Raw genomic sequence first — 25,343 nt, forward strand, 5'->3', positions numbered from 1 at the left:
AACTTGTCCAGATTTATCTTCACAATCACACTTGCATGAAGTTGTTTCACCTTGAAGCTAAAACTTCATGCTAATGTAGCATGAAGTTGTTTCATGTTGAAGCTAAAACTTCATGCTAATATAGCATGAAGTTGTTTCACATTGAAGCTAAATCTTCATGCTAATGCATGCTAAAGTTATTTATCCTACAATCTACAGTTTTGTCATGAGTTTTATCCAAAACTTCAGTCTAAACATGCTAAAGTTATTTAGTTCATTTGCTAAAACTTCAGACTAAACATGCTTAAGTTTTTTAGTTCATTTGCGAACTTCAGACTAAACATGCTTAAGTTTTTTAGTTCATTTGCTAAAACTTCAGACTGAACATGCTTAAGTTTTTGTCTTGCAGTACGTAATTTTCTAATGAGTTTTTGTCTTGCAACATGTAATTTTCTGATGAGTTTTTTTCTAATGCATGCTGAAGTTATTTATTTTATTTGTTAAAACATCATACCAAAACATGCTAAAGTTTTGTCCTACAGTCTACCTTTTATTAAAGAAGGGCAAAATCATCTTTTTAAAATGCTTTTAACAAAAAAATGGGTACAGATGCAAACCAAAAAATAAAATGGGTATAAATTAAAAAGGGGAGACCAAATATGGTGCCCCATGCAATTTTTACGGCATACAGAGATTCAAGCCTAAAGTGAGAGGGAAGTGCACAATTAGCCACTAATTAGAGTTGTATTTAATCTTAAGTCACTATTTAAAATATATTTACTCTTCAGCCAATGATTTAATAAACTATTATCCGCCCAGACAAAACTACTCCTGTGCTAGACATGGTGTCTTTAACTTCAGGAGTGTTGTGTAATTATTAAGGACAAGGTGTCCAGAATTAGCACCTTCTATTTTAAACATTACGACATCCTGTCCTTAACTTCATATGTGCATTGTAAATGTTAAAGATATGGTGTCCTTAACTTCATGAGTGCTGTGTAAATATTACGGACATGATTTCCTTAACTTTATGAGTGTTATGTAAATATTAAGGACAAAGTGTCATGTATTTGCATCTTCTATTGTTAAACTTTAGGACATCATGCCCTTAACTTCATATGTGCACTGTAAATGTTAAGGACATGGTGTCCTTAACTTCATGTGTGCAGTGTAAATATTAAGGATAGAATGTCCTTAACTTCATGAATGTTGTGTAAATACTCATGACAAAGTGTCATGTATTTGTACCTTCTGTTGTTAAACTTTAGGACATCATGTCCTTAACTTCATGAGTGATGTGTAAGTATTAAGGGTAAAAAATGTCCTTAATATTTATACGACACTCATGAAGTTAAGCACACCATGACATTAATATTTACACAGCACTCATGAGAAAGGATAAAACCGTCTTTTTGCATTAATTTTAATAGAGCAGTGGCTAGTTTTGCTCAACATTCAAAATGCTGAATAAAAACAAAATACCACATTAAAAAGTGGCTATCCCACGCCATTTCTACCTAAAGTGAAAGGGTGTTTTTGTCATTTTTTTATTTTAACCCATGTAGTATTTAATACATATATTCTTATATCACATTCTACCCCTGCACAAATAATACAAATATTGTATATTTATACAGATATTATCTAATATGGTTAAAAAAATAACCGAACATTGTATAATCTATGATGGATTCAACACCAATATTAACTTTTCTTACAATAATAACCAACTAATGTAATAAATTTTACATAGTTTTATACAAGGATTAATTCTCCCTATCTGCAAACCAAACAACCCCTTAAATTGTTTATGTTCAGACATAGTAAAACATATTTACATGGTATTCAAATCGATGATAACGATATTACAAAACAAATCTTTAATCTCATAAAAAAAACTGATTTGTTATAGCAGATTAATTTATACCAATGGTGTAAATTTACACAATTGATCTATACAAGTTAAGTCTTTAAAAGTAATATCTAAATAAACATTTAAAAAAGCTTGTTAAATGGAAATGTCATTAGCAACAAGTTTGATGAGGCCCTACAACAGTGCGCAGCATCAAAACAGTAAATTAATCTCAAAATTAAATTTGAGATGAATTTATCTCATGTTTTATTGAAATAAAATTGCGATATAACTAATTCCGAAATTAATTATCACGGGGGTGTAGTATTATTTTTATTTCTATGAGAGGGTGAAATAACAATCCCAACATAACTAATTTTAAAAGGCAAAATACATACCAAATCTGTACTACACTTTGTGACGCCAAAAAATTACCTTACACACTAAACTTTTTAAAAATCGTGTTTATGGCAAAATACTTTTGTAGTTGACCAGTTTCACAAACACATGTCTAGTCACACACCAATGGGTTTGCGACACGCGTCCTTAATTTTTTTTAAAAAAGAAAATACTTAGAATTACAAATCTACCATCGTCTTCTTCCTTTTAAGGAATCAGGTTCTCTTTTAGTTGCTCCTTTAAATCAATTTCAATTCATTCCAAACATCAGATTAAGCTTAGTGCAATTTCATATTTGTCAGGAGCCCAAAAATAACCCGATCGTGATGGCGCCTATCATAGAACTAGGCCAGCCGACACAATCCCAAAATAATTCGACATTTCATAATAAATATATTTTTAAGCTATTAATTAATAAAACTTCATAGCATAAGTCTAAATAACAAAGTGCAGAAAGAAACAAAAGCCTGACATCGGGGTGTCACAAGTCACGAACATCTACTAAGGAGTATCCGATAACAACTAAGACTATTACAGTCTGGAAAGCACTAATATAGTCTAAGGAAGATAAGAGAGAGAAGAGCAAGGCAACGATCTTTATGCAGCTACCTTGCGACTCCGAATATCCGCGACGGATGAAAGATCAATGCTCGCTATCACGTCCAGCAACCCCTGGATCTGCACACAAGGTGCATGAAATAATGTGAGTACGCCAACTCAGTAAATAATAAAGGTAAATAAAGACTGAGCAGTAAGAAACACATAAATCCACGTCATGAAATCTCAATAAGTACATCATGCTTTCAAATCATAATATAAGTCATCTCGTGTTAAATCCAATTTCGATAAAAATAATTTGAAGATATTTTTCAACAGAGGTTCAACTAAATTTAGAGTAAAGGTGATAAAATCATAAATAGCCCCTCGGGCAAAATATGTATCATAAACCGCCCCTCGGGCATAACATCACTCAGAATCAGCCCCTCTAGCAACCTCACAATCATTCGTAATCAGCCTCTCGGACACAACATGAATCAAGAACAGCCCATCGGGCAACATTATATAACTCACTTAGGGTACCCGTGCTCACTGGAGGTGTACAGACTCCGGAGGGGCTCCTACAACTCAAGCACTATAACAAGCCACTTCGTGGCATAATAAATCAGGCCATCGGCCTCTCATAATCACAAATCATTAACAACATACTGTGGCGCGCAACCCGATCCCATAATATCCTCACAACACAGGCCCTCGACCTCACTGAGTCAGAAACCTCTCAAGCCACTCGGGCTATCAGTAAAACAAGGTGCTCAGCCCAAAATATCATTTTATGCATCAAAACGGAGTAATAAAGGCTGAGTTATGAAATCAATAAAGCATAGTATGACTCAGTATAGATCTTAAGTCAAAACAGTGAGGAAATAATAGTAAAAGGCCCCTAAGGGTTCAAATAGCTTGGCACGAGGCCCAAATATGGCATTCAACCCAGTTCATAGAAATTCTTTCTAAAGCACATAAGTATCAAATAGCTTTTAGTCAACTATACAGCTTAATAGTTGCTACGGGACGGACCAAGTCACAATCTCCAATGGTGCACGCCCGCACGCTCGTCACCTAACATGTGTGTCACCTAAAAATAGTGAAACGATGTGAAATCCGGAGCTTCATACCCTCAGGACAAGATTTACAATCATTACTTACCTCGAACGGGTCAAATCCCTACTTCGCGATGCCCTTGCTGCTGGAGTCGACCTCCAAACGCCTCGAATCTAACCAAAAGCAATACAATATGATTTATATAGGCCAATGGATCAATTCCAAATGAAAAACTATCAATTTATACCAAAATCCCAAAATTCATCCAAACCTTGCCCCTGAGCCCACGTCTCAGAATCTGACAAAAATCACAAAACTAGAAATTCCTTTCACTCACGAGTTTATACATACCAAAACCATCAAAATCCGACGTCAAATGGTCCCTCAAATCCTCAAATTAAACTCTCCTATTTCCAAGCCGTAACCCCTCAATTTCATCCTAAATTTTCACTAATTTCATGCTTAAACCACTGAAATTTACCATAATCACAAGTATTCAGTTCAAATAACTTACCTCAATGGGTATCCCCTTGATTCCCTCTTCAAAACTCTCCAAAAATCTCTAAAATCCGGATAGAAATGGTGAAGAACACCCAAAAATCCGCGAAGGGCTCCTTAAATACCTTCTGCCCAGGCATCTCGCACCTGCGGCCCACTTTCACACATCTACGGACCGCTTCTGCGGTCAAATCAACCGTACCTACGGTTTTCACTTATTCGCCCTTTTCCGCATCTGCGGTCCAATACCCGCACCTGCGGTCACGCAGGTGCGCTCCTTCTTCCGCACCCGCGACTCCTCGCTTTCCTTGGCTTGGTCGCTTCTGCGAGCCTCGCACCTGTGGTCCCCACTCCGTATGTGCGGTTATGACAGCTGAAGGAAATCTTCAGCACTTCCTCAAATCCTATCCTTCATCCGTCAACCTCCTGAAATCAACTCGAGGCCCTCGGGACCTCAACTAGACATACAAAGAAGTCACATATCACTACTCAAACTTATTCAAACCTTCGGAACACCCAAAACAACATCAAAACACCAAATCACCAAATCACCTTCGGATTTAAGTCTAAGAACTTCCAAACTTCCGAATTTCGCAAACGATGTCGAAACCTACCAAACCTCCTTCGAATGACATTTTGCACACACGTCACAAATGACACTGCGGATCAACTCTAATTTCCGGAATTCCATTCCGATCCCGATATCAAGATTTCCACTAACGATTGGAAAACGACAAATTCCCAATTTCGCCAATTCAAGCCTAATTTTACCACGGACCTCCAAATTACATTCCGAAATCACATAACAGAGCTATCCGAACCATCAAAATTCAAATTCGAAATCTTCTACACATAACTCAACATCCGGTTGACTTTTCTAACTTAAGCTTCTAACTAGGAGACTAAGTGTCTCATTTCACTCCAAATTACATTCCGAGATCACCTAACGGAGCTATCCGAACCATCAAAATTCACATTCGAAATCTTCTACACATAACTCAACATCCGGTTGACTTTTCCAACATAAACTTCTAACTAGGAGACTAAGTGTCTCATTTCACTCCAAGACCACTCCGAATCCGAACCAACCAACACGATTCGATGAAATACAACCACACAACACATAGAGAAGCAGAAATGGAGGGAAACGAGGCTATAACTCATGAAACGACCGGCTGGGTTGTTACGATATTCAAATGTAATTCCGACTTCAACCTTCGAAACTTTTCCGGCAATGGTGGTTTGAGCATTACTCCACCCAAATCACATCCCAAACAGTAATTACAATTCAATTTTCGATCTTAACAACACCACATTTTTGTTAAAAAAAATTGTTGATTTTAAAAAAATATTTATTTTAAAGTAATAGGCTTGAGGGTTGGGTTTCGTTGTTCAAGCCACAGATAAAATTCAATGTCTAACTCGAATTTGTAGTTGACATCACTGGTTAATAATTGTTTGGGTTGAGTTTCGAAATCAACTACTGATTTCAAAGATTTAATGGTAACCAGAGTGCAATAATAGTTATTGGATGCTGGGTTGATGGGATCTGAAATCTAAAACTTATGTCGATTGTTTGCTGCTTGGAATTGATTAAGAACATTTGAACGGACTGATATGAGGAGAAATTCTGAACTTCCATTATTGAGTTCTTATGAGTTCAAAATCGAATTAAAGCTTTACGTTTTTTTTCTTTCTATTTTTTGAGTTCAGTCGCCCTTTTAGTGTGTAACACGCGAGTGCCAGCCAAACGACCCCTAATAGTTTAGTTAATGGAATCTTGACTTTTAAAAAAAAATTAAAAGACTTTCTTTTTCCTGTTCATCACAAATAAGTAAAGTTGAGTCATTGTTGTTTACTCACATTCTTTACTCCTCAGTCCAGAAAACCATCGTTTTGCTCCCAAATTCTCTTATTCTGAGTTGACATGTCTACCAGACGCCATCAATCTGATGAAGATCCTCCGGTATTTTAAACACAACTTTCTTTAATTTTTGCTCTTTAACTTGTATTCGCTTTTTCCAATTTCCTAGACATTCTTTTATTTTTTTGTCTCCGCTAAAAAAATTGATACTTTTATTTATTTTACATGCTTATTCTGTGTTAACTGTCAAGTGTTATACATTGATTAGGGAAGTGGAATATTGTTATTTTATATGATCTGGGCAATCCTAACCTGATGAGCTAGCTTTTGAGCTGATTTAGGCTAAATGTTCATTTTCTTAACATGGTATCAAAGGTCTGGCCTAAGCTTGCTCAGGTGTTAAATATCTCACATTGATAAATAGGCAATCTCACTTCATGAGCTAATTTGTAGATTGAGTTATGTCCAAGGTCCATTTTTTAAACTTTGGATTACAGCAAAATCCATTTTAAAGCTTGGTTTACCTAATATATGACCCTCGTGTTATCTTGTCCACGCTTCAAATATCCAGACTTGGGCGTTTGGGAGCTGTTAAATGTCCGACATTGGTTGGGAGAGGGTTTTTAATTGTAATCTTCTTTTATGATTTTATGCAATTCTTACCTCGTGAGGTAATATCTGGAGTTGAGTTAGGAGTGAGGTTCATTTTCTTAACGCTAACATGGCTTATTGTGATACAAGGATACTTTTGATATTCTATGCGTATTTACAACAGTTCTGTTAAGATCAACTCTCTCTCTACATACAGATGCTAGAACCCGGAATCCTGAGTTTTTACAAACACCGTACGAGAGACAACAGCGACGCGAGCCTATCCCTGAAAACAATTCCGGTGTACGACCTTCCACGCGCCGCCACGCGCGGCAGAGCTCTGGCAACAAAGACACCACGCGCCAGCGCGTGTGCCAATTCCAGGCCAGATTTCATCCTTTTCTCTTTGGACAGCCTCTTCGCGGCCTTATTCCGACCCCACCCATCCATCAAGCTCTAGATTCCGACAGCTTTTACTTTTTTCCGTCGACGGGGTGCCTTTTTCCGGCCGGATTTCACTCACCATATGTGAATTCAAAATGCTCTGACTAGGGAATCGTGCTCAACCTTTTAGATAGCTTCTCTTTAACATGGGTGATAAGTTAATCCTTATTACAAGTGTTAAATCTTTTGAAGTAGCGGCTATTAATGATGACCGAGTCAGTTGGTTCTCCATCACAGAAAGAAGCAGACGTTTTACAAGCACAATAAAGGTGGACGAGAGCAACCTCTGGTGGATTTGCTCAGTACTGCGTCAAGCATCAAAGGGGTCCGGGGATTTATACAGAAGATGGGGGAGGAAACAACAAATGTATCTTTACAGGGTGTATCAAAACTACAACATTCATGGACGATTCCTGAGAGTGGAAACTTGGCTGGGTGCTCGGAAGTCTGCCATTATTATCCCTGAACCAAAATATGGAGCTGGTTGGGAGGAGATCGCAGAAAGAATCTTCAGACATTTGGGGAATCGAGTGTGTACTGTGCCTGCACCAGTACCTCAAACAAAAACCTACTCAGAAGCTATACAGAAATGGCCAGACTCTGCACCAACTTCATCTTGGAAAGATGGCAATCATCCTCTTTCCAGAAGTCTAGTTGGAAGATTCAATGATGCTTTTAATCTCAGCCCAAAATTGGAGACTATTCACAAATGGTTCACCTCTAGATGGAAAGTAATGGCTGGACTCACAATTACACCAATGGACCATAATCTCTTTCTCTTTGAGTTCCCCTCAAGACAGGAGGCAATGAGAATCCTAGCGGGTGATTGGTTCTGGAACGGTCGCCATTTAACTCTGGAATGGTGGTCACCGGCGACTGGTTCAACATTAACGAATGATCAGCCACACTGGGTTAAAGCCTTCGGTATTCCTCTTCATGCATGGTGCCGAGTACTTTTCGCACCATAGGAGATCTCTATGGTGGGTTTGTCGATACAGACCTGGACACCAAATATAGAACACACCTTCTCTGGGCTAGAATTTGTGTGAAGGATCCTGTAGGCCAACAACCTGAGAAAGTAAACCCGACTCTGACTTCTCTTCCCCTTCTGATTTTCTCTCTCTTCCATGGCATGAGGAAGGGCCAACTCCTCAAATTATACAAAACCCTTCTGTGGTTGAGACTTCAAGATGGACCAAAATGGTGTCGGGGTTAACATGGCTGGATTCGAACATGAGTTTTTGGACATTATTCTACGTATGGAGGAAAGACGACAATTGCAAATACAACAGAAAAAATTATCAGAGAAACCAACAAAGAAGAAAAAGTCAAAGGAGGCAGAACTAGAGAATGTTATATTCATTTTATACAAGAGGGTATTTTTGTCACTGCGGTAATAAGTAAGGGATATAGTTGTCAATTACCATATTGCTAATAACGGACTAGTTAGTGGGTTAAGTGGAAGGTCAGTCTGTTGTTAGTTTGTTATTAGATACAGGATATATAGGAGATGGGTTGTACCAGTTAGGGGTTATGATAATAAAATCAATCTTCTTTCTCTCTTCTCTATTGTCTGAACTCTCAATTTACCCTCTGCAAATACTTGTTCAGAAAGCATTCTCTTCATTGGTTTCTTAGAGATTTGCTTACTATTCCTTTTTGGTTGTATCAGAGAAGCTAAATTTTTTTGTGAATTATGAGGGTGGAGAAAGTTCAGAAAAGAGCCCTAGTTTTGAAAGGGGCAGGATTCACAAACTCCATTCAGAATGAAATTACGAATTCTGAGTTGGAATGTACGGGGGCTCAATGAAAGGGAAAAGAGGGGAACTTTGAAGCCTTTAATTCAAAGTTGGAGAGCTGATATTATATGTATTCAGGAGACCAAAATCAATGAATGGTCAGATTGTCTTTCACAACATTTGATGGGATCTAGATGGGCTGGATGGGCAGAGCTACAAGCTATTGATAGCAGGGGCGGGGCGGTAATTTTATGGGATAAAAGAAACTGGAATTGTATAGACATTCACCAGGGATCCTATACAATATCCAGTATGTTAGAAAGTGCCCATGAAGACTTCAGATGGTGTTTTACTGGGGTCTATGCAGTGTTATCAAAGGCGAAAAGCGTAAAAAAGCTCTAATGTCCTTTGGGGCTTTAAGCGCAAAGCGCAAATAAAGCGTGGACTTTAATGAAAAAAGGCGCAACTGGAGAAAAAGTAAAAATATGTATAAGTAGTCTAAGACTAATAATTATAAGCATGACTAACAAATATATGGACAAAGAAATTGAAAAAAATTATAACAAAGTGAAATATCAATTGTTTAATGTCGTCTTTTTAGGATTACACTCATTGGCAAGGAAAAGTATGTCTTAAAGCATTGATGCCACACTAAAGCGCCCACAAAGCGAGGCGAAGCGCTCAACATGTTTTGAGCCTCGCTTCAGGGCTTAAGCGCGCTTAAAGCGCGCCTTTGACAACACTGGGTCTATGGCCCACACACAAACCCTGAAAGAAAGGTATTTTGGGATGAACTTGCAGCAATCCGAGGGCTATGGAATGATCATTGGGTGATTGAGGGTGATTTTAACGTATGCAGATACGAGCATGAAAGGCTCAATTGCAATAGAAGATCAAAGGCAATGAAAGACTTCTCTGATACAATTGAGGATCTTTGCCTTATTGATTTGCCCCTTCATGGTGCTACTTATACTTGGACCAGGGGTGAAAACATACACCAGGCTTCCAGAATTGATAGGTTCCTCATAGCAAATGACTGGAGTGACACCTTCAGGAAGGTAACTCAGATGGTGCTTCCTAATGTTATTTCAGATCATAAGCCTATAATGCTGGAAAGTGAAGACTGGGAGGTTAACCCCTCATACTTCAAATTTGAGAACATGTAGTTACAGATCGAGGGATTTCTTGACAGAGTAAGGGGGTGGTGGCAAAGCTATGCAGTCAGTGGCAATCCTGACTTCGTACTGACTCAAAAATTAAAGCTGCTCAAGAAAGACATCTCTGCCTGGAACAGAGAAGTTTTTGGCAAGGTGGAAGTACAAAGAGCCAATGATTTGAATGATCTTTTAGCATTGGAACAGGCTGCAGAAATCAGGGCACTCACTACAGCAGAACTTTCCAGAATGGTAACACTAAAGTCTGACATCCAAAAATTAGCTCAGGCAGAAGAGATTTCATGGAGACAAAAATTCAGGTGCCATTGGCTTAAAGAAGGGGACAGGAACACCAAATACTTTCAGAAGATAGCTAACTCCCACAGAGGAAAAAACAACATTGGCAAACTCAAAGTTGGTAATGACTTGATCGAGGAGAAGGATCAGATCAGGGAGGAAATTGTGGGATTCTATCAAACACTCTATTCTGAGAATGAACCTTGGAGGCCTACTGCTAATTTTGAGGGTCTAGCAAGTATCACAGAAGATGAGAGAATTGAGCTGGAAAAAGATTTCACAGAAGAGGAAATTCTAGCAACCATCAAAGCATGAGCCCCAGATAAGGCCCCTGGCCCAGATGGATTTACAATGGCTTTCTTCCAAAGTGCATGGGAGATCATCAAATCAGACATTATTGGCAACGTGAATCACTTCCATCATAATGGCCAGATGGTGAGATATTGCAATGCATCCTTCATCGCTCTGATTCCAAAGAAGAAAGGGGCTATGGAACTCAGAGATTTTAGACCAATAAGTCTAATAGGAAGTGTGTATAAAATCGTTGCAAAGCTGCTTGCTGGAAGACTGAAGAAAGTCATTTGGAAACTTATTTCTGGGCAGCAAAATGCTTTCATTAAAGGAAGGCAGATTACAGATGCATCTCTAGTTGCTAATGAGATTCTGGATTGGAAACTTAAATCAAGGGAAGCTGGTCTCTTATGCAAACTGGATATAGAGAAAGCCTTTGACCAGCTAAACTGGAATTTTCTCTTTATGATGCTGAGGAAAATGGGTTTTGGAAACAAATGGATTAAGTTCTGCACTACCACCGTGAAGTACTCCCTCTTGGTTAATTCAAGCCCAACCGGCTTCTTCTCTCCTCAAAAGGGTCTTAGGCAAGGGGATCCTCTATCACCTTTTCTCTTCATCATTGCCATGGAAGGTCTCAGTAACATGCTAAATAAAGCCAAGAATTTACAATGGTTCAAAGGCTTTGAAGTTGGTAACAGGTCTGGGAATAGGCCAATAGGGTGACTGTCTCACATCTGCTATACGCAGGTGACACCCTAATTTTTTGTGGGGCTGAAGAATCTCAAGTGCTGCATTTAAATCTGACCTTGCTTATTTTTGAAGCTCTTTCAGGTTTACACATTAATATGATGAAGAGTGTCATTTATCCTGTCAATGATGTTTTTAATCTGGAGGGCCTGGCTGACATTCTTTGCTGTAGTACTGGCCCACTACCAACTACGTATCTGGGGCTTCCGCTGGGAGCAAAGTTCAAGTCATATGATATATGGAGTGGAGTCACTGAAAAAATTGAAAGAAGACTAGCTAACTGGCAAATGCAATACCTTTCTATGGGAGGGAGACTCACACTCATCAACAGTGTATTGGATAGCCTTCCCACCTATCTTATGTCTTTATTTCCCATCCCCGGAAAGGTGCTGAAGCAGATAGACAAATACAGGAGGAATTTTCTTTGGGAAGGAGGCAGCAAAACTCATAAATTCCACTTGGTTAATTGGAAAAAAGTAACTCTACCAAAGTCACAAGGTGGCCTGGGAATTAGAGATCTCATTGTCCATAATAAGAGCATGCTTATGAAATGGCTGTGAAGATATTCACAAGAGGATCACGCCCTTTGGAAGGAGGTGGTAACTGCAAAACATGGCAATAAAAATCATTGGAGTACCAAGGTTGCTTGATCACCATATGGAGTAGGACCTTGGAAGTATATCAGCAAGCTAGGGGTGGAGTTTTATCACCAATGCAAGTTTAAGGTAGGCAATGGAGCAAAAATAAGGTTCTGGGAAGATAAATGGCTGGGGGACTCAACATTGCAAGCTGATTTTCCGAACCTCTATTCAATATCCACAAGTAAACAGTCAACCATTTCACAAAACAGAGCTGATTATTCCTGGAATCCTTTGTTCAGGAGGAACATACAAGATTGGGAGATGCAGGATCTTCTCAACCTACTGGAAAGACTAGGGACAGTCTTAATTAATGAACAGGCATCGGACAGACTCATTTGGGGGAATAAAGCCAATGGCAAGTACTCTGTGAAGGCAGGCTACTACATGCAATGTACTCAAAATGAATTGTTAATCGATTGGCCATGGAAATTAATTTGGAAAACTAAGCTACCTCCAAAGGTGATTTGCTTTAGTTGGATAGCCCTCCATGAAGCATCGCTCACTCAAGACAATCTTAGCAGAAGAGGCATCCCCATAGTCAACAGATGCTACATGTGTCAACATGCCTTAGAGACCAATAGACATCTTTTTCTACACTGTACAGTTGTTGCAGATGTATGGAACATGTTCATCTCAACTTTTGGTCTTAAATGGGTTATGCCTGAGAGTGTTAAAGATGCCATGGTTAGCTGGAGCTCATGGAAGGTCGGGAAATCCATCAGGAAAGTTTGGAAGATGATCCCTGCTTGCATTTTCTGGTGTGTCTGGACAGAAAGAAACTCTAGATGCTTTGAAGGCATTACTACTCCAAATTACGTTCTTAAGGCTAGATGTTTAACAAGTCTTTGTAGTTGGAGTAATCTCTCCCCTGTCAATTCACCTGAATCTTTTTTGGACTTTGTTAGCTCCTTAACTTTAGATTAGGCCTTTTGTAATAGAGCTAACATTGTCTTCTTCTTTTTTCGCTATTCCTTTGCTCTGTAATTTCTGAATTTGCATCTTCTTGATGCCTTCTATGAAATGCATTAACTTATCAAAAAAAAAACAAAAAAAATATTCTATGTGTATTTAACTTATATGTTAAAATTATACTCCTGACTTCCATGTCTAGTCAAATAATGCCGAACAAAATGGTTGGAGAAAGTGGCAAATAGCAATTACTGCAAGCATGCTTAAAGTTATGACTATTTGGATTCTTCAATTTCAGGTTATCAAACTTAAGGTTATGATTGACAAGACTAGAAACCGAGTAATCTTTGCAGAGTCGGACCATGAGTTCATTGAAACACTATTTTCATTCTTAACAGTCCCTTTAGGCGCAGTCCTAAGACTTCTTGATAAAGATATGGTTCAACTGGGGTCCATTAGCCGCATCTACGCCAGTGTTTATTCTCTTGAGCCTAGGTTCTTGCGTACAAGCTATTGCAAATCCATGTTGATCATGCCCCGAAACGCATCAGAAGTTCAATGTGAAAAGTTGAAGCTCAATGTTGATCATTCAGAGATTGCAGGGAAGTTGTTTGCATGTTCTTCATACTCTTGTGATGACTTTTATAGTCTCTTTGAGAATGCACATTGCCGTTGTGGTTCTCCAATGAGATCACCAAGAAGTGTTAACATGAAGGGAGAGGATACAAGTTCTGGGGGAGAAGGTGGGGATGGAGTTTTTCTGAAGAGTGGTGCAGCGAGCTTTATGATCACTGATGATTTACAGATAATGCCAGCCTCAACTGCTAGCTTAACTGCTTTGTTTGAAAAGCTTGGTGTCAGTGACAAGAACGAAATCGAGGCAAAGACCGTAGAAGTTGGCACTAAAGAGGTAATGTCTTTACCTAATATGTTGGACTATGCATGCCGTTGTTATTTTTAAAGTCCTTAACTAGTACTACAAGATAATTTCATAAGAGCAGTTCTGAAATCACTGATTCTCCTTCCAACTATTATCTGGTTTATCATCGCATTTGGTTAGAAAGGTCAGGCTGTACTATTAGTCAGCCTTGAGAGAAACATAAAAATTTAAGTATTAGAATGGTCGCAGGTTAGACAATCAGTAAGGTCCAGCCTAGAAGAGTTGCACCGACGGGAGGAGCGATGGCTAAACTCTTTTAATTTGGGTGTGTTTGGTATGAACAAAAACAATTTCCTGAAACTGTTTTTCAATTTTCCCATGTTTAGTTGGCTTAAATGTTTTGGAAAATATTTTTCTGATGAACTTATTGGAGGAGGAAAAATATTTTCCTCCAATTGGTTGGCTTAAATGGCTAAATGCTCTGAACTTTGTCTTATTGTTCATATAAGACATATTACTGCTCAATTTGAGCATGTCATTAATGCCTAGGAAGAATAAAATTGCATGGCAGAAGTGCTTAAATTGGAATGTCAACTTAGTTTGCATTTAACTCTTTCCTTTAACACATTGTCCGTGCTTTCTTCTTATGGTTTTCATTTTAAGCAAGCACAATTTAGATCACTTTATTGAAACGTTAAATTTTACCATCTGCTGCTATAGGTTTTTCTTCAGCCCTTGTTTAGAATTAAGGTTTAGAGAGAAACTAACACACAGTTCTTGAATAGTTGATGAACTATTGAAGAACTATTGCGTTTCTTCTTGTTCCCCCAACTCTTGGAGTAGGGATCTGTTAGGATTTGTGATGCATGTACTCATTGAATGCACCATTTTGCTCTATTAATATATATAATATTGATCACTAAGAGTTTCTCATTAAAGAAAGCGGAAAGGGCCAGATTTATCCCTCTAATTTCAGATAATGTTTACATTTAACCTTTGTCATACTTTTGAGATATATATACCCATACCGTTAGCAAAGTATTCAAATGTACCCATATTTTTAATGGAGGTCCACATGGCCTGACATTTCGATGAGGTGGACGCCACGTGGCATGCCACCTCAGCACCCTAACCCCATTTTACCCCTTCTGTGTTACTATTTCTTCCCCTTCCATTTCTTACACCGCCACCACTTGTCCCCTTACTTTAAATTGCTTGGAGCTAACTTATACGTATGCTGCAGTATACAAATACCATTGACACTTCTTCGCAGTAATTGCTTGGAGATAACTTATACTTATGCTGCAGTATACCAATACCATTGACACTTCTTCGCCGTAATTTTTTGGAGCTAACTTACATTATTGATAAGGGATTCTTTTGTCCCTAAGCCGAAAAAAAAATAAAGGAAATAAAGCTTTCTTTGGGTTATCATGGTTTGGTTGCCCACTTATACTAATCTGTTATAGATAACATGTGACAAAGATCAGTCAATTATTTTTCTTAGTTTTTTAGTGTGTATTTCTTCTGCTGTTGTGTGAGGGATTGAAATAGTAAGGAAATCACCCAAAACAAAGAAAGAATTGTGAGAAAAGAAACCCCTATTATTTCCATTATCTTCCTTATGGTTAAAAAATGTCTGTCAATGCAGGGTATAAACAGAATGACAAATACAAATTTCTGCATCACCCAAGTTTTTTGTTTTAGGCACATAAATATGATTGGGCACTTCTTTTTTGTCACAACTTCAACAATTATAGATTAGGGGTGGCAAGTGGGCCGGTCTCGTGGGCCACGGTCCCGGTCCTTAAATAAAAGGGCTTAGCAATCCCGGGCTAAACGCTTTTTTTGTAGGAGCCAGCCTAGGACCGGGCCCACGAACTCATGGTCCCATGCTAAACGGGCCGGGCCCGCGGGCTAAGTGAGACCAACGGCTAAATAGTGATTTAAAAAAAAAATTAAATAGAAATTAGAGACAAAAAGATGTTAAAAAAATATCTAAGGCAATGCCTTGTAAATTTATTATAGAATTGTGACCTAATTTTTTAATTCAAATTTAAAGACAAAAATATTATAAAAAGATATTCAAAGCAATGCCTTGTAATTTTATTATAACATTAAAAAACATGACAATATTTTTCTTAGTCTTCCTCCCCGTATGGGATAAGCACAACAAGGTGCTAATACCACCATTGAGAAGAAAAAGAAACTAATCAAGATGTGCTAAAATACAAGTTACATAATACATACTAATTTTTGTCATACAAGTTACATGCTATCTCTTAAAAACTTCATAATCCTTCAACGTTCGGAGGAATTTCCGTTGGTGGTGGCGGAAAAGTAGCTTGGTCATCGCCGCTTCCATTGTCGGGCGAAGCAGCATCCTTAGCAAGTTCAGCCAGCATTTCTTCGTATGATTCGTCTTCCTCTGGTTGTGATTCAGCAAGTCCAAAATTTCTTCTTTCTGAACGGATCCAATCTCTGAAAAGTACTGATTTTTCCAAGCTCTCCCTCATAGACGCTCTATAATCACCTATTTGAAGTCTTGCTTGACTGAAAGCGCTCTCCGATGCCACTGTTGAAGCTTGAATAGTTAAAATGTCTCGGGCCATCCTTGAAAGAACCAGAAAGTATTTTTCTTTGTCCTTCCACCATTGCAAAATATTAAAGGAGCCGTCAGGATTCACTTCGTCAAGTTGCTGCGACAAATAAACTTCAAGCTCATTTAGTTGTGAAAAATCATTACTACTAGAACCAAAAGAACCCCTAAACCCTGCCCAAGCACTAAGTCATCTTACTCCCGCAGTTCTGTTAGAAGATTGAGAATCAGAAGAAGAAGGAGTTGGAACATTTGGTCTAGCATGATTTAATGCAACTTGATAAGCATTATAAATAGTTTGAGCATTTATTTTTATTGAGGTTATTGCTTCCGGAAGTTTAGGCAACTCATCATTTTCAAGTGCTAAACCATTATAAACAGTTTCATACCAAAATTGAGGACCTCCTAATTTCATACAAGGATTTAATAAAGCAGCAACACCATAAATAGGGGGAATAGGGAAAAATATTTTTTAAACTTTTTTCTCATAGAATCAATAGCAAGTTTATAAATTTTCCCACCATCTGAAAAATGAGCAAACAAATTTGCAAGTTTTGCAATAAACTAAACAGTTAGAAATAGTAGGATAATATTGCCCAGAAAATTCATTTGTAGCAATATGAATTTTTTCTAAAAAATCAACAAGCATTTTAACATTAGCCCAATCCCCATTCGTAAGGTGCTCGTCATCATCACTTACATGTGCATTAAGTGTTGAGTTTACGGGGTTTTTATATTCATATGCAACAACCAAACTTTCATATCTATATTCATATGCAACGTCTAGTTGGGCAAGGTTTAGGAACCTTTCTTTTTCTTAGGCCACATTCATCACATCTTTTAAAATATTCTCTAAGTCGACTTCTACGGTTTAAATGAAAAGGCCAGTTAAGAGCCATTTTAACCTTTTCAATTTGAATATTTAAAATTCTCATACCATCACCCACAATTAATGGTAAATATGACAAATACATCTAACATGAAAAATGTTACTAAATGCAGGATTAAGCGTAGTGGTAAGCAAGTCTATAACATTTGTGTTATTAGTAGCATTATCTATTAAAACGACATTATTTTATCACTAATGCAAAAATATCTGCAAATATCCGTAACTGTGCTAGCAATAAACTACCCAGTGTGACGTGAAGCAATTATTCTACAAGCAATTATGCCCTTTTGTATTATCCAATCTTCATCAATCCAATGACGGGTAACAGTAAGGTAATCACAGTCGTTGCCACTTCTACCAATATCGGTTGTAATAGCCACACGATAATTTATATGGGTAAATAATAGTGCAAATATTGTTCATATTCATGCTTATATTTATAAATATCGCTCTTTACGGTCAGCCTGACTAGGACTAGATACACTTTTCCCCTCGGCCAAAGCTTTCAGACATTCATATCCGACTTTATCTTTAGGGTGTTTTTTTATGTGTCTAGTCAAATTTCCCCCGCAATCCAAAATATTTAAAAACTAACTCCATACCACAAGTTTTACATTTAGCCTTATTTTGTGGAACTAGTTGAGTAAAAAATGGCCAAACAGGAGATGTTTCCTGTCGTTTGGTAGGTTGTCTAGAAAAAGTAGGGGCAGTAACAGGAGTATCAGATGGGTCTTCAATTGGATTAGCAGCGGTATCACTAGTTGGGTTAACATCAGGAGCTGGACTAGTGGGTGTATCATCATCCGGTTGAGTTTCATCAAGATCAATTTCCTCATCATCATTTTCATCAATAGTATTATAATTATTAGAATAAAGAGCATTCATTAATTTATGGTCTAACTGTTCACCGGATGCAATATTATGAAAAAATTGACTCTCGGTAAATTGTAATAAACTATTATCGGTATCAAGAATAGCAGGTGTATGACAGATATGAGGTTTGGTTCTGGAGCCGGGGGCAGGGGAGGAGGAACAACAGTACCACTAGATTCGTCAGTCTTGGATTTTCCCTTATTCTTATTTTTACTAAAAATATTTCTTAAGGAAGACATCTTAATAATCAAGTGATAGTAAATAAATAAAACAAACAAAACTATAATATTAAGACTTAAGAGTTGGAACGAGTTTACCAAATTGACGAACAACTTGTTGAAAATTGATTATCGTTGAAGACTTCAATTCACCAACTTCACAATTTTTTCACAAATTGTAACAACCTCAATATTTTTTTTACTGTTTTTTGGAATAAAGTAAGCAATAGTAGCAAGTATAGAAGAAAATTAGAGAGATATTGTGATAGAATGATATTGATTTTGTAAGAAAAATTAAAGAATGATGGGTATCTATAGTTGAAAATAGGGGAAAAGTGTAATTATAAAAAGTTTAGGGTTAAAACAAAGTTGGGGGGGCTAAATGGCTATTTTCTAAATAGCCAACGACTATGTTTTAAAGTCCAACAGCTCCTTTTTGAAATAGCTAAATTTTAAAATTACCGTTGGGCCTGCCAAGGTCCCGGTCCGGTCCCGGTTCTAACGGTTCCTAGGCAAGAACCGGCCCAAGCCCACTTCTAGCGGTCCTACCGGTCCCGGCACACTTAGCCCACTGGCTTGGGCCCGGACCGGCACACTTGCCACCCTTATCATAGATCCATTAAAGAAGTAAGGTTACAGTGTATATTTTATCATTGCTTCCAAGTAATGAAGTTGCAGTAACCTGGAAAACAAAGAGGGCCTATGTTGATTAAATTGAGTGGGACAAGTGGTGGCGGCATAAGAAATTGAAGGGGAAGAGAAAGTATTGGGGGAGGCGGTAAAATGGGGTTAGGGTAGTGAGGTGTCATTTCACATGGCGTCCACCTAATTGAAATGTGAGGCCATGTGGACCTCCCTTAAATATTAGGGTAGATTTATACTTTACTAACGGTGAGGGTATATATGTCCTGAAAGTATAACGGAGGTTAAATGTAAACAATATTTGGACCCTTTTCCCTTAAAAAAACAATTAGAAGAACATAGGCAAGATTGAAAGGTTATAATTAAGACGCTTTCATTTGCTAATTTCTTGGTTATCTGAGGTATCCATTTGTATCATCCATTACCACAATAAAACTTTGGCGTTTTTACTTGCCTCTTCTTTTTGTTTGAATTCACATTGTTTCTTGTTTTATTCTGGTTTAGTTAACTTCCCTACCTCATCACTTGATGCATAACCTAATGTAGGTGCTTCAACTGCTGAAAGTTTCATTGCTCTCCAAGACACCTTTGACAAATATGGTATTGAATAGCCAGGGGAATTGGGTGAAAGATACATCAAAGTTTGAAGATTCCCTAACTGCCAAGTTAGACAAGAAGGCCGTGTCTCAAAACTCAAATAGTGTGAGCCTGAAGCTTATAGTAAGCAAAAGTAAGCAAAAAGTTCTGTATGCGGAAGCTGGGGTCAAGCTTGTAGACTTCCTTTTCAGTTTCCTTGCCTTCCCTTTAGGGGCTGTGGTAAAGCTTCTAGGTGGCAACTCAAGACTTGGGTGCATCGATAATTTGTACAAGGGTGCTGAAAATTTGAGTTCAGAAAACTATATGAAATCAGAAGAGTGCAAAACTAGGCTACTCTCTCCGAAATTGTTCCCATACTCTGGTTTTGACAGTCATATTCTTCGGGTGGAAGAGGAATGCCCAAAATACAGATATGATCGCTATGGAGGTTTAGAATTAGTAAGGAACGCTAAAAAAATCGAGGAATCATCGATAGAATATGAGGAAAAAGCAAGCAATTTAGCTGTCACTTTGGAATCAATAGAGTCTGAGGAAGAAGCTAGACGTTTGGCGATCATTTTGGACCCGAAATCTCCATCAGGAGAAACTATAAAGGGTGAAGGATACTTGAAAGGACCTGCAACATTTATGATATTGGATAATCTTCTAGTGACTCAGTTTTCCTCTACCTCAATCATAACTCTTCTTAATCAAATGAAGGTGTCAACCAGTGACTTGGAGGAGCGCACTGTATTCATTGGAGAGTATGAGGTATGCCTTCTACTTGATCCCTTTCATTATCTGTTGCTAGACATTTGGAATTCTTTTTGGGTTTGCTCTTATTATGGTGGGTGAACATAATACATTTTGAGATTAACAATCATTTCGTGCTTAAATTCTAAAAATTTATTTCTGACTTTAGAAATAACGTAAGTGATAAATGGAATCACTTAGTAGGCTTGTTTCCATTTTCGCTTGAGAAAGTAGTTGGCCGGGGGTCATCTCCAGTAGTGCAACAAAATGGGGTCAGAGACTCCACTATAACAAAAGAAAGACAATAGGAGTCCTCTCAATAGCTGAATGCCCACTCCCCTCTATGCACTTACTGGAGGGGAAAAGAAAAGCTTGATTCTCATAGTCCTCTGAATAAGAATGAATCTGAAGCGGGGTACCCTTGGAAGCCACCCTTCATCCACCAATGCAACCCCCAAATTGGAAAACAGAAGAAAGAAAGAGAAGCTAGAAAAGAAGGGCCTCTATGGAAAATTGGCATCTTCTAAACTTGTTAAATCAGTCGGCAGAGAGTTAAGAGGCTTCTGCACATCATAAAAGTTGCAAGCAAATGATAGAATTGAACTGACTATAACGTAGAAAGTAATGATAACTTGAGCAGAAGCAGAAGAACGCAGGTTGAAAACCATAAATTCATTTATACATTATGGAGACTGCCAAAAAGATTCAAATGTACAATGGACCTAACATGCGTGGTTTATTTAATAATTTTATCGAATCGTCGTTGATGGTATTAACTTCTGCAGGCCTTGAATTTGCTGAAAGCTTCTTTAATCTCAAAAACAGTTCTAAATGATGTTTTCAACAGAAGAGAACCCTATCCCAAGGTTATGCTTAAAGTGTGAACTTATAAACGCGAAGGAGACGCGATCATCATGGTGTGTGTATTTGCTTATATTGAGATTTGGTCTAAGAGATGTTATTGCCATATAGACTATTGTGTGATTATATCACATCTACTGTTGATTGTATATGTAATATGTACATACTAGCCACCACATTGCTTGAACCCGAGTGAGTAGGCTGTGGATGAAATTGGCTATGCCAACAAATCTTGTCTTCTTATCTAGTGGCAAATGTCAACTAATTGTGGCTGTTACAGTGTTGCATCTTATTACTACTTTTTTTGGTTCCAAAACAGATACATATATTAGCTAGCATCAATACATAAGGTTGTGCTATTACATTATGGTCATTGTTGAGGAGATGCAAGTGTGAAAGGAGCAAGCAAATAGGAGATTTCGGTTGAAATAACCACAAACACAATGTTTTAAAAAATTTCCCAAACTTGACAAGATTTGGAAAATGACAAATGTGTCCGCAATATTACTTTATTTAATTGACCATCTGTCACTTGTTTTTTCTTATATTTGTTTCTAATAGTGTTTCTAGCAATATTTTAGAGAAAGTATTTAAATAAAGGGATGTTACATACCTATACACTATTGGAAACTTTATTACTCTCCCTACTCAAGTTTCAATTTAATTACCTCATATATACAAATTGACCAATTATATACACTTTAGGAATTAAATGAGTCTCTTTTTATATTAGGAATCAATTATTTCCCGTCCTTATTCTCTCCCCCTCATGCGCTCTCTCTGTCTCTCTCTATTTCTCTCAATCCCTAATTCCAGTAATGTAGAGCAAAGAAAAAGAGAGCAGCAAAGAAGTTTTGAATTCGAATTTGGGTTTTCAAAAAATATTATTTGTTTGAATTGGGTGTTGTTGCAAACAATTGAGAATTCTCTCTACGTCTCTCTCTATCTCTCAATCCCTAATTCCAGTAATGTAAAGCAAAGGAAAAGAGAGCAGCAATTCCACCATTGACAGCCATTAAAAAACTTTGAAACTTTGAATTCGAATTTGGATTTTCAAAAACCATTATTTGTTTGGATTGGGTGCTGTTGCAAACAATTGGGAATATTGTTTGGAGTTTATATCTCAATTTTAAGGGTGTTTTGGTGAAGATTAGACTTGATTTTGGCTGAATTTTAGATTGAAACTCGAAGAAGAAGAAGAAGGAATGACATACATTATACTGCAGAAATTGTAGTAAAGTTGTAGAAAAATGAAAATTGTAGAAAAATTATATTATGTTGTTTATATATATATTTTTAATTGAAATATTGTATGAAAGTTGAAAAATATTGTATAAAAATTATATTTAAGTTGTATGATATTGTAGTTGTATATAACTGAGTAGAAATAATGTGTGAAAATTATAGATAAGTTGTATAATATATAATTAGTTGTATGAAATTTGTTTTTACTATGTATAAATCAGGTACAAAATATACAAAAGACATATTGTATAAAATTTGTATAAATTGTATCTAAGTGGTAAGATATTGTAGTTGTATATAACTGGGTATAAATAATATAGATAAGTTGTAGATACGTTGTATAATATATAATTAGTTGTATGAAATTTACTTTTATAATGTATAAATGAGATACAAAGTATACAAAACACATATTGTATAACATTTGTATAAAAATTATATTTGTGTAATAAGGAATAGGGTCAAGAACAGAGAAGTGGCTGAATCTGAAGCCATTTTCATCTATTTTCTTATAAAATTGAAACTTCTTTTGTGAACTTTAAAAGGATGTATTGGTACAGATTTTTGGCTTGTTTATTTATAGAAGAACAGACTAAATGTAAGTGTGAAATTAAGACTGGTGGATATTTGGTGATTGGTATTATAATTTGATTCGATATTTTATTCCTATTACAGATGTTAGACATTGAGAAGATGGTAATTATTGATTTTCGTATAGGAAGATTACCGTATATTAAGGCGGAAAAAAATATTTATTAACTGGAGTCTCCTTTATGAATTTTCTGTGCAAAAAGTGATTAGAGAATTGCTTTCCGAGGCGTTGCGAGCATTGCTTTACTGATATTCAATGGATGTGTCAAGGGAAGCATAGATTAATATCAATGCCGACTATTTTTTTTCTATTTTATGGTTAACTGATTTTCTGTCAGTTGGGCCAATTGTTGGATTGTGACATGATTTTTCTTTTCTTTGAATTCCCTTTTGCTTATTTAAAAAAAAAGAAAGTGTTGCTTCTTATGGTGAACTCTCTCGTAGCAATACAAAACAATGAGGGATGTTCAAGTTTCCGAAGCATAAATCAAAGTGTCAGTATTAAACAGTTTGGTGCACATTCAATTGCATCTGGAGAGAAGATGGGAGAGAGGAGATAAAAAAGGAAAATGGTGTAACTAAATCCCTTGATTGAAGATACAATTAATGAATTGAGAGTCTTTTAAGGTGAAATGTATATATTTTGTAAACAAAATTTGTTTATGTCGAGTAATTAACTAAACATGAACATTTAGGGTAATAAGTTGGTAAAGTTTACTTCATGATATTAATAAGAGGCATAATGGTCTTATGACGTACCGAGAGATTTTATTAACGTATTTTCATATGCATTTCATGCATTTATACATGCACATTGACCTATAACCAGATGATATTATATACACGTATATATATCTATCTATCTATCTATACCAGATGATATTATATACACATATATCTATCTCTCTCTCTCTCTCTCTATATATATATATATATATATATATATATATATGGGATATACGTTGATGATTTTGCTCACAATGGCCGAGATGATATGATGGGATGCCCTCAGAGGCATGATGATGTTATGAACACATGTACCTATGCACGACATGATATTCATACGTATATGTACGACACTATAAGTATTTCATGATTTACAAAATTATCCAGATATACATGTTGAGTCTTTTACTCCATGTTTCTCTCATGTCTATTATTTACTAATTTTCATTCCTTACATATTCGGTACATTATTTGTACTGACGTCCCTTTGCTTGGGGACGCTGCGTTTCATGACCGCAGATCCCGATAGACAGGTTATGAGCCCTCCAAGTAAGCTATCAACTCAGTGAAAGGTGTTTGTGCGCTCCATTTGCTCCGGAGTTGCCTATTTGGTCAGTATGATTAGTACATGTATTGATTTTTATTGAGGGGCACTGACTCGACCTTTATGATATTACGTATTCTTAGAGGCTTGTAGACATATATCATGTATACGGATACTTGTATGACCTTGTTGGCCTATGTTTTGAGTATATAAAGGATCATGCTGGCCTTATAGGCCTGTACGTCATATGTATAAGTTTGGATTACGTGTTGAGTCATCCAATGTCGAGTATTTCCTCATGTTTTATTATACTTATCTCATGACAGCCTCTCTGGCTCACTTACCTATGATATTATGATACGAAAGATACGTTATGTAGGTACTCGGTTGTGTAAGGTACCGGGTGCCTGTTGCGGCCCATCGGTTTGGGTCGTGACACAAGCCCTTCTGAAATTCCTTCTTCACCACCCCAAAGAATCATCACCTACACCATCTATCACACCTTCTACCACACCCACCTCTAAGAAAGGAAGGTTCAAGATGATTGCTCGTAAAGTAGTCGCTGAAGGAGAACGAATCAAGAAAATAAATAAGCAAGCCAGGCAGAAGAACCCCAAAAATCTGAAGAATCATGTAAGTCTGCAACTGAGGAGGAAGAAATTGTTTTATCTGAAATAGAGCAGGTAACATATGGTCCTAATATTGCGTCTGAGATAATTTTTGGAGTTGCTGGGAATTTGGAGAACAAATTTGTTTTAGTTGGAACTATTGTTGGGGTAGAGACCACTGAATCTGAAAAAATTGGTGGTAGAAATAAAAAGAAAAAAGAAAAAGAGAGTGAGGGTGCTCAAGGTGATGTGAGGGGAAAGGGAAAATAAGGAGTGGTTGAATCTTCACATATTCTTGCTGGGTCGACTGAGGAAATAGGGGCTATAGTGTTAT

The 25,343-nt window shown here is 37.1% G+C and overlaps 1 protein-coding gene and 1 non-coding gene across 3 annotated transcripts; both read left to right on the forward strand.

Moving 5' to 3' along the window:
* The first annotated feature begins 5,718 nt into the window (after nt 1–5,718).
* LOC107790812 (uncharacterized) lies at nt 5,719–21,593 on the forward strand. Of its 2 annotated transcripts, none has more exons than XM_016612777.2 (4): nt 5,719–6,290; nt 13,303–13,914; nt 19,652–20,452; nt 21,220–21,593. In XM_016612777.2, the coding sequence occupies exons 1-4, from the start codon at nt 6,252–6,254 to the stop codon at nt 21,316–21,318; spliced, it is 1,551 nt and encodes a 516-aa protein (XP_016468263.1). In that variant the 5' UTR covers nt 5,719–6,251; the 3' UTR covers nt 21,319–21,593. The 2 variants fall into 2 exon arrangements, with proteins under 2 accessions (XP_016468263.1, XP_016468264.1); XM_016612778.2 differs by having other exon boundaries at nt 5,766–6,290; nt 13,403–13,914.
* Nucleotides 21,594–23,546: 1,953 nt separating this feature from the next.
* Nucleotides 23,547–23,654, forward strand: LOC142179709 (small nucleolar RNA snoR137). Its single transcript, XR_012708252.1, has one exon. It is a non-coding gene; the product is annotated as a small nucleolar RNA snoR137 (small nucleolar RNA).
* Nucleotides 23,655–25,343: the final 1,689 nt, after the last annotated feature.

This window comes from Nicotiana tabacum, chromosome 3 (genome assembly GCF_000715075.1).
Source record: "Nicotiana tabacum cultivar K326 chromosome 3, ASM71507v2, whole genome shotgun sequence".
Classification (NCBI taxonomy): domain Eukaryota; kingdom Viridiplantae; phylum Streptophyta; class Magnoliopsida; order Solanales; family Solanaceae; genus Nicotiana; species Nicotiana tabacum.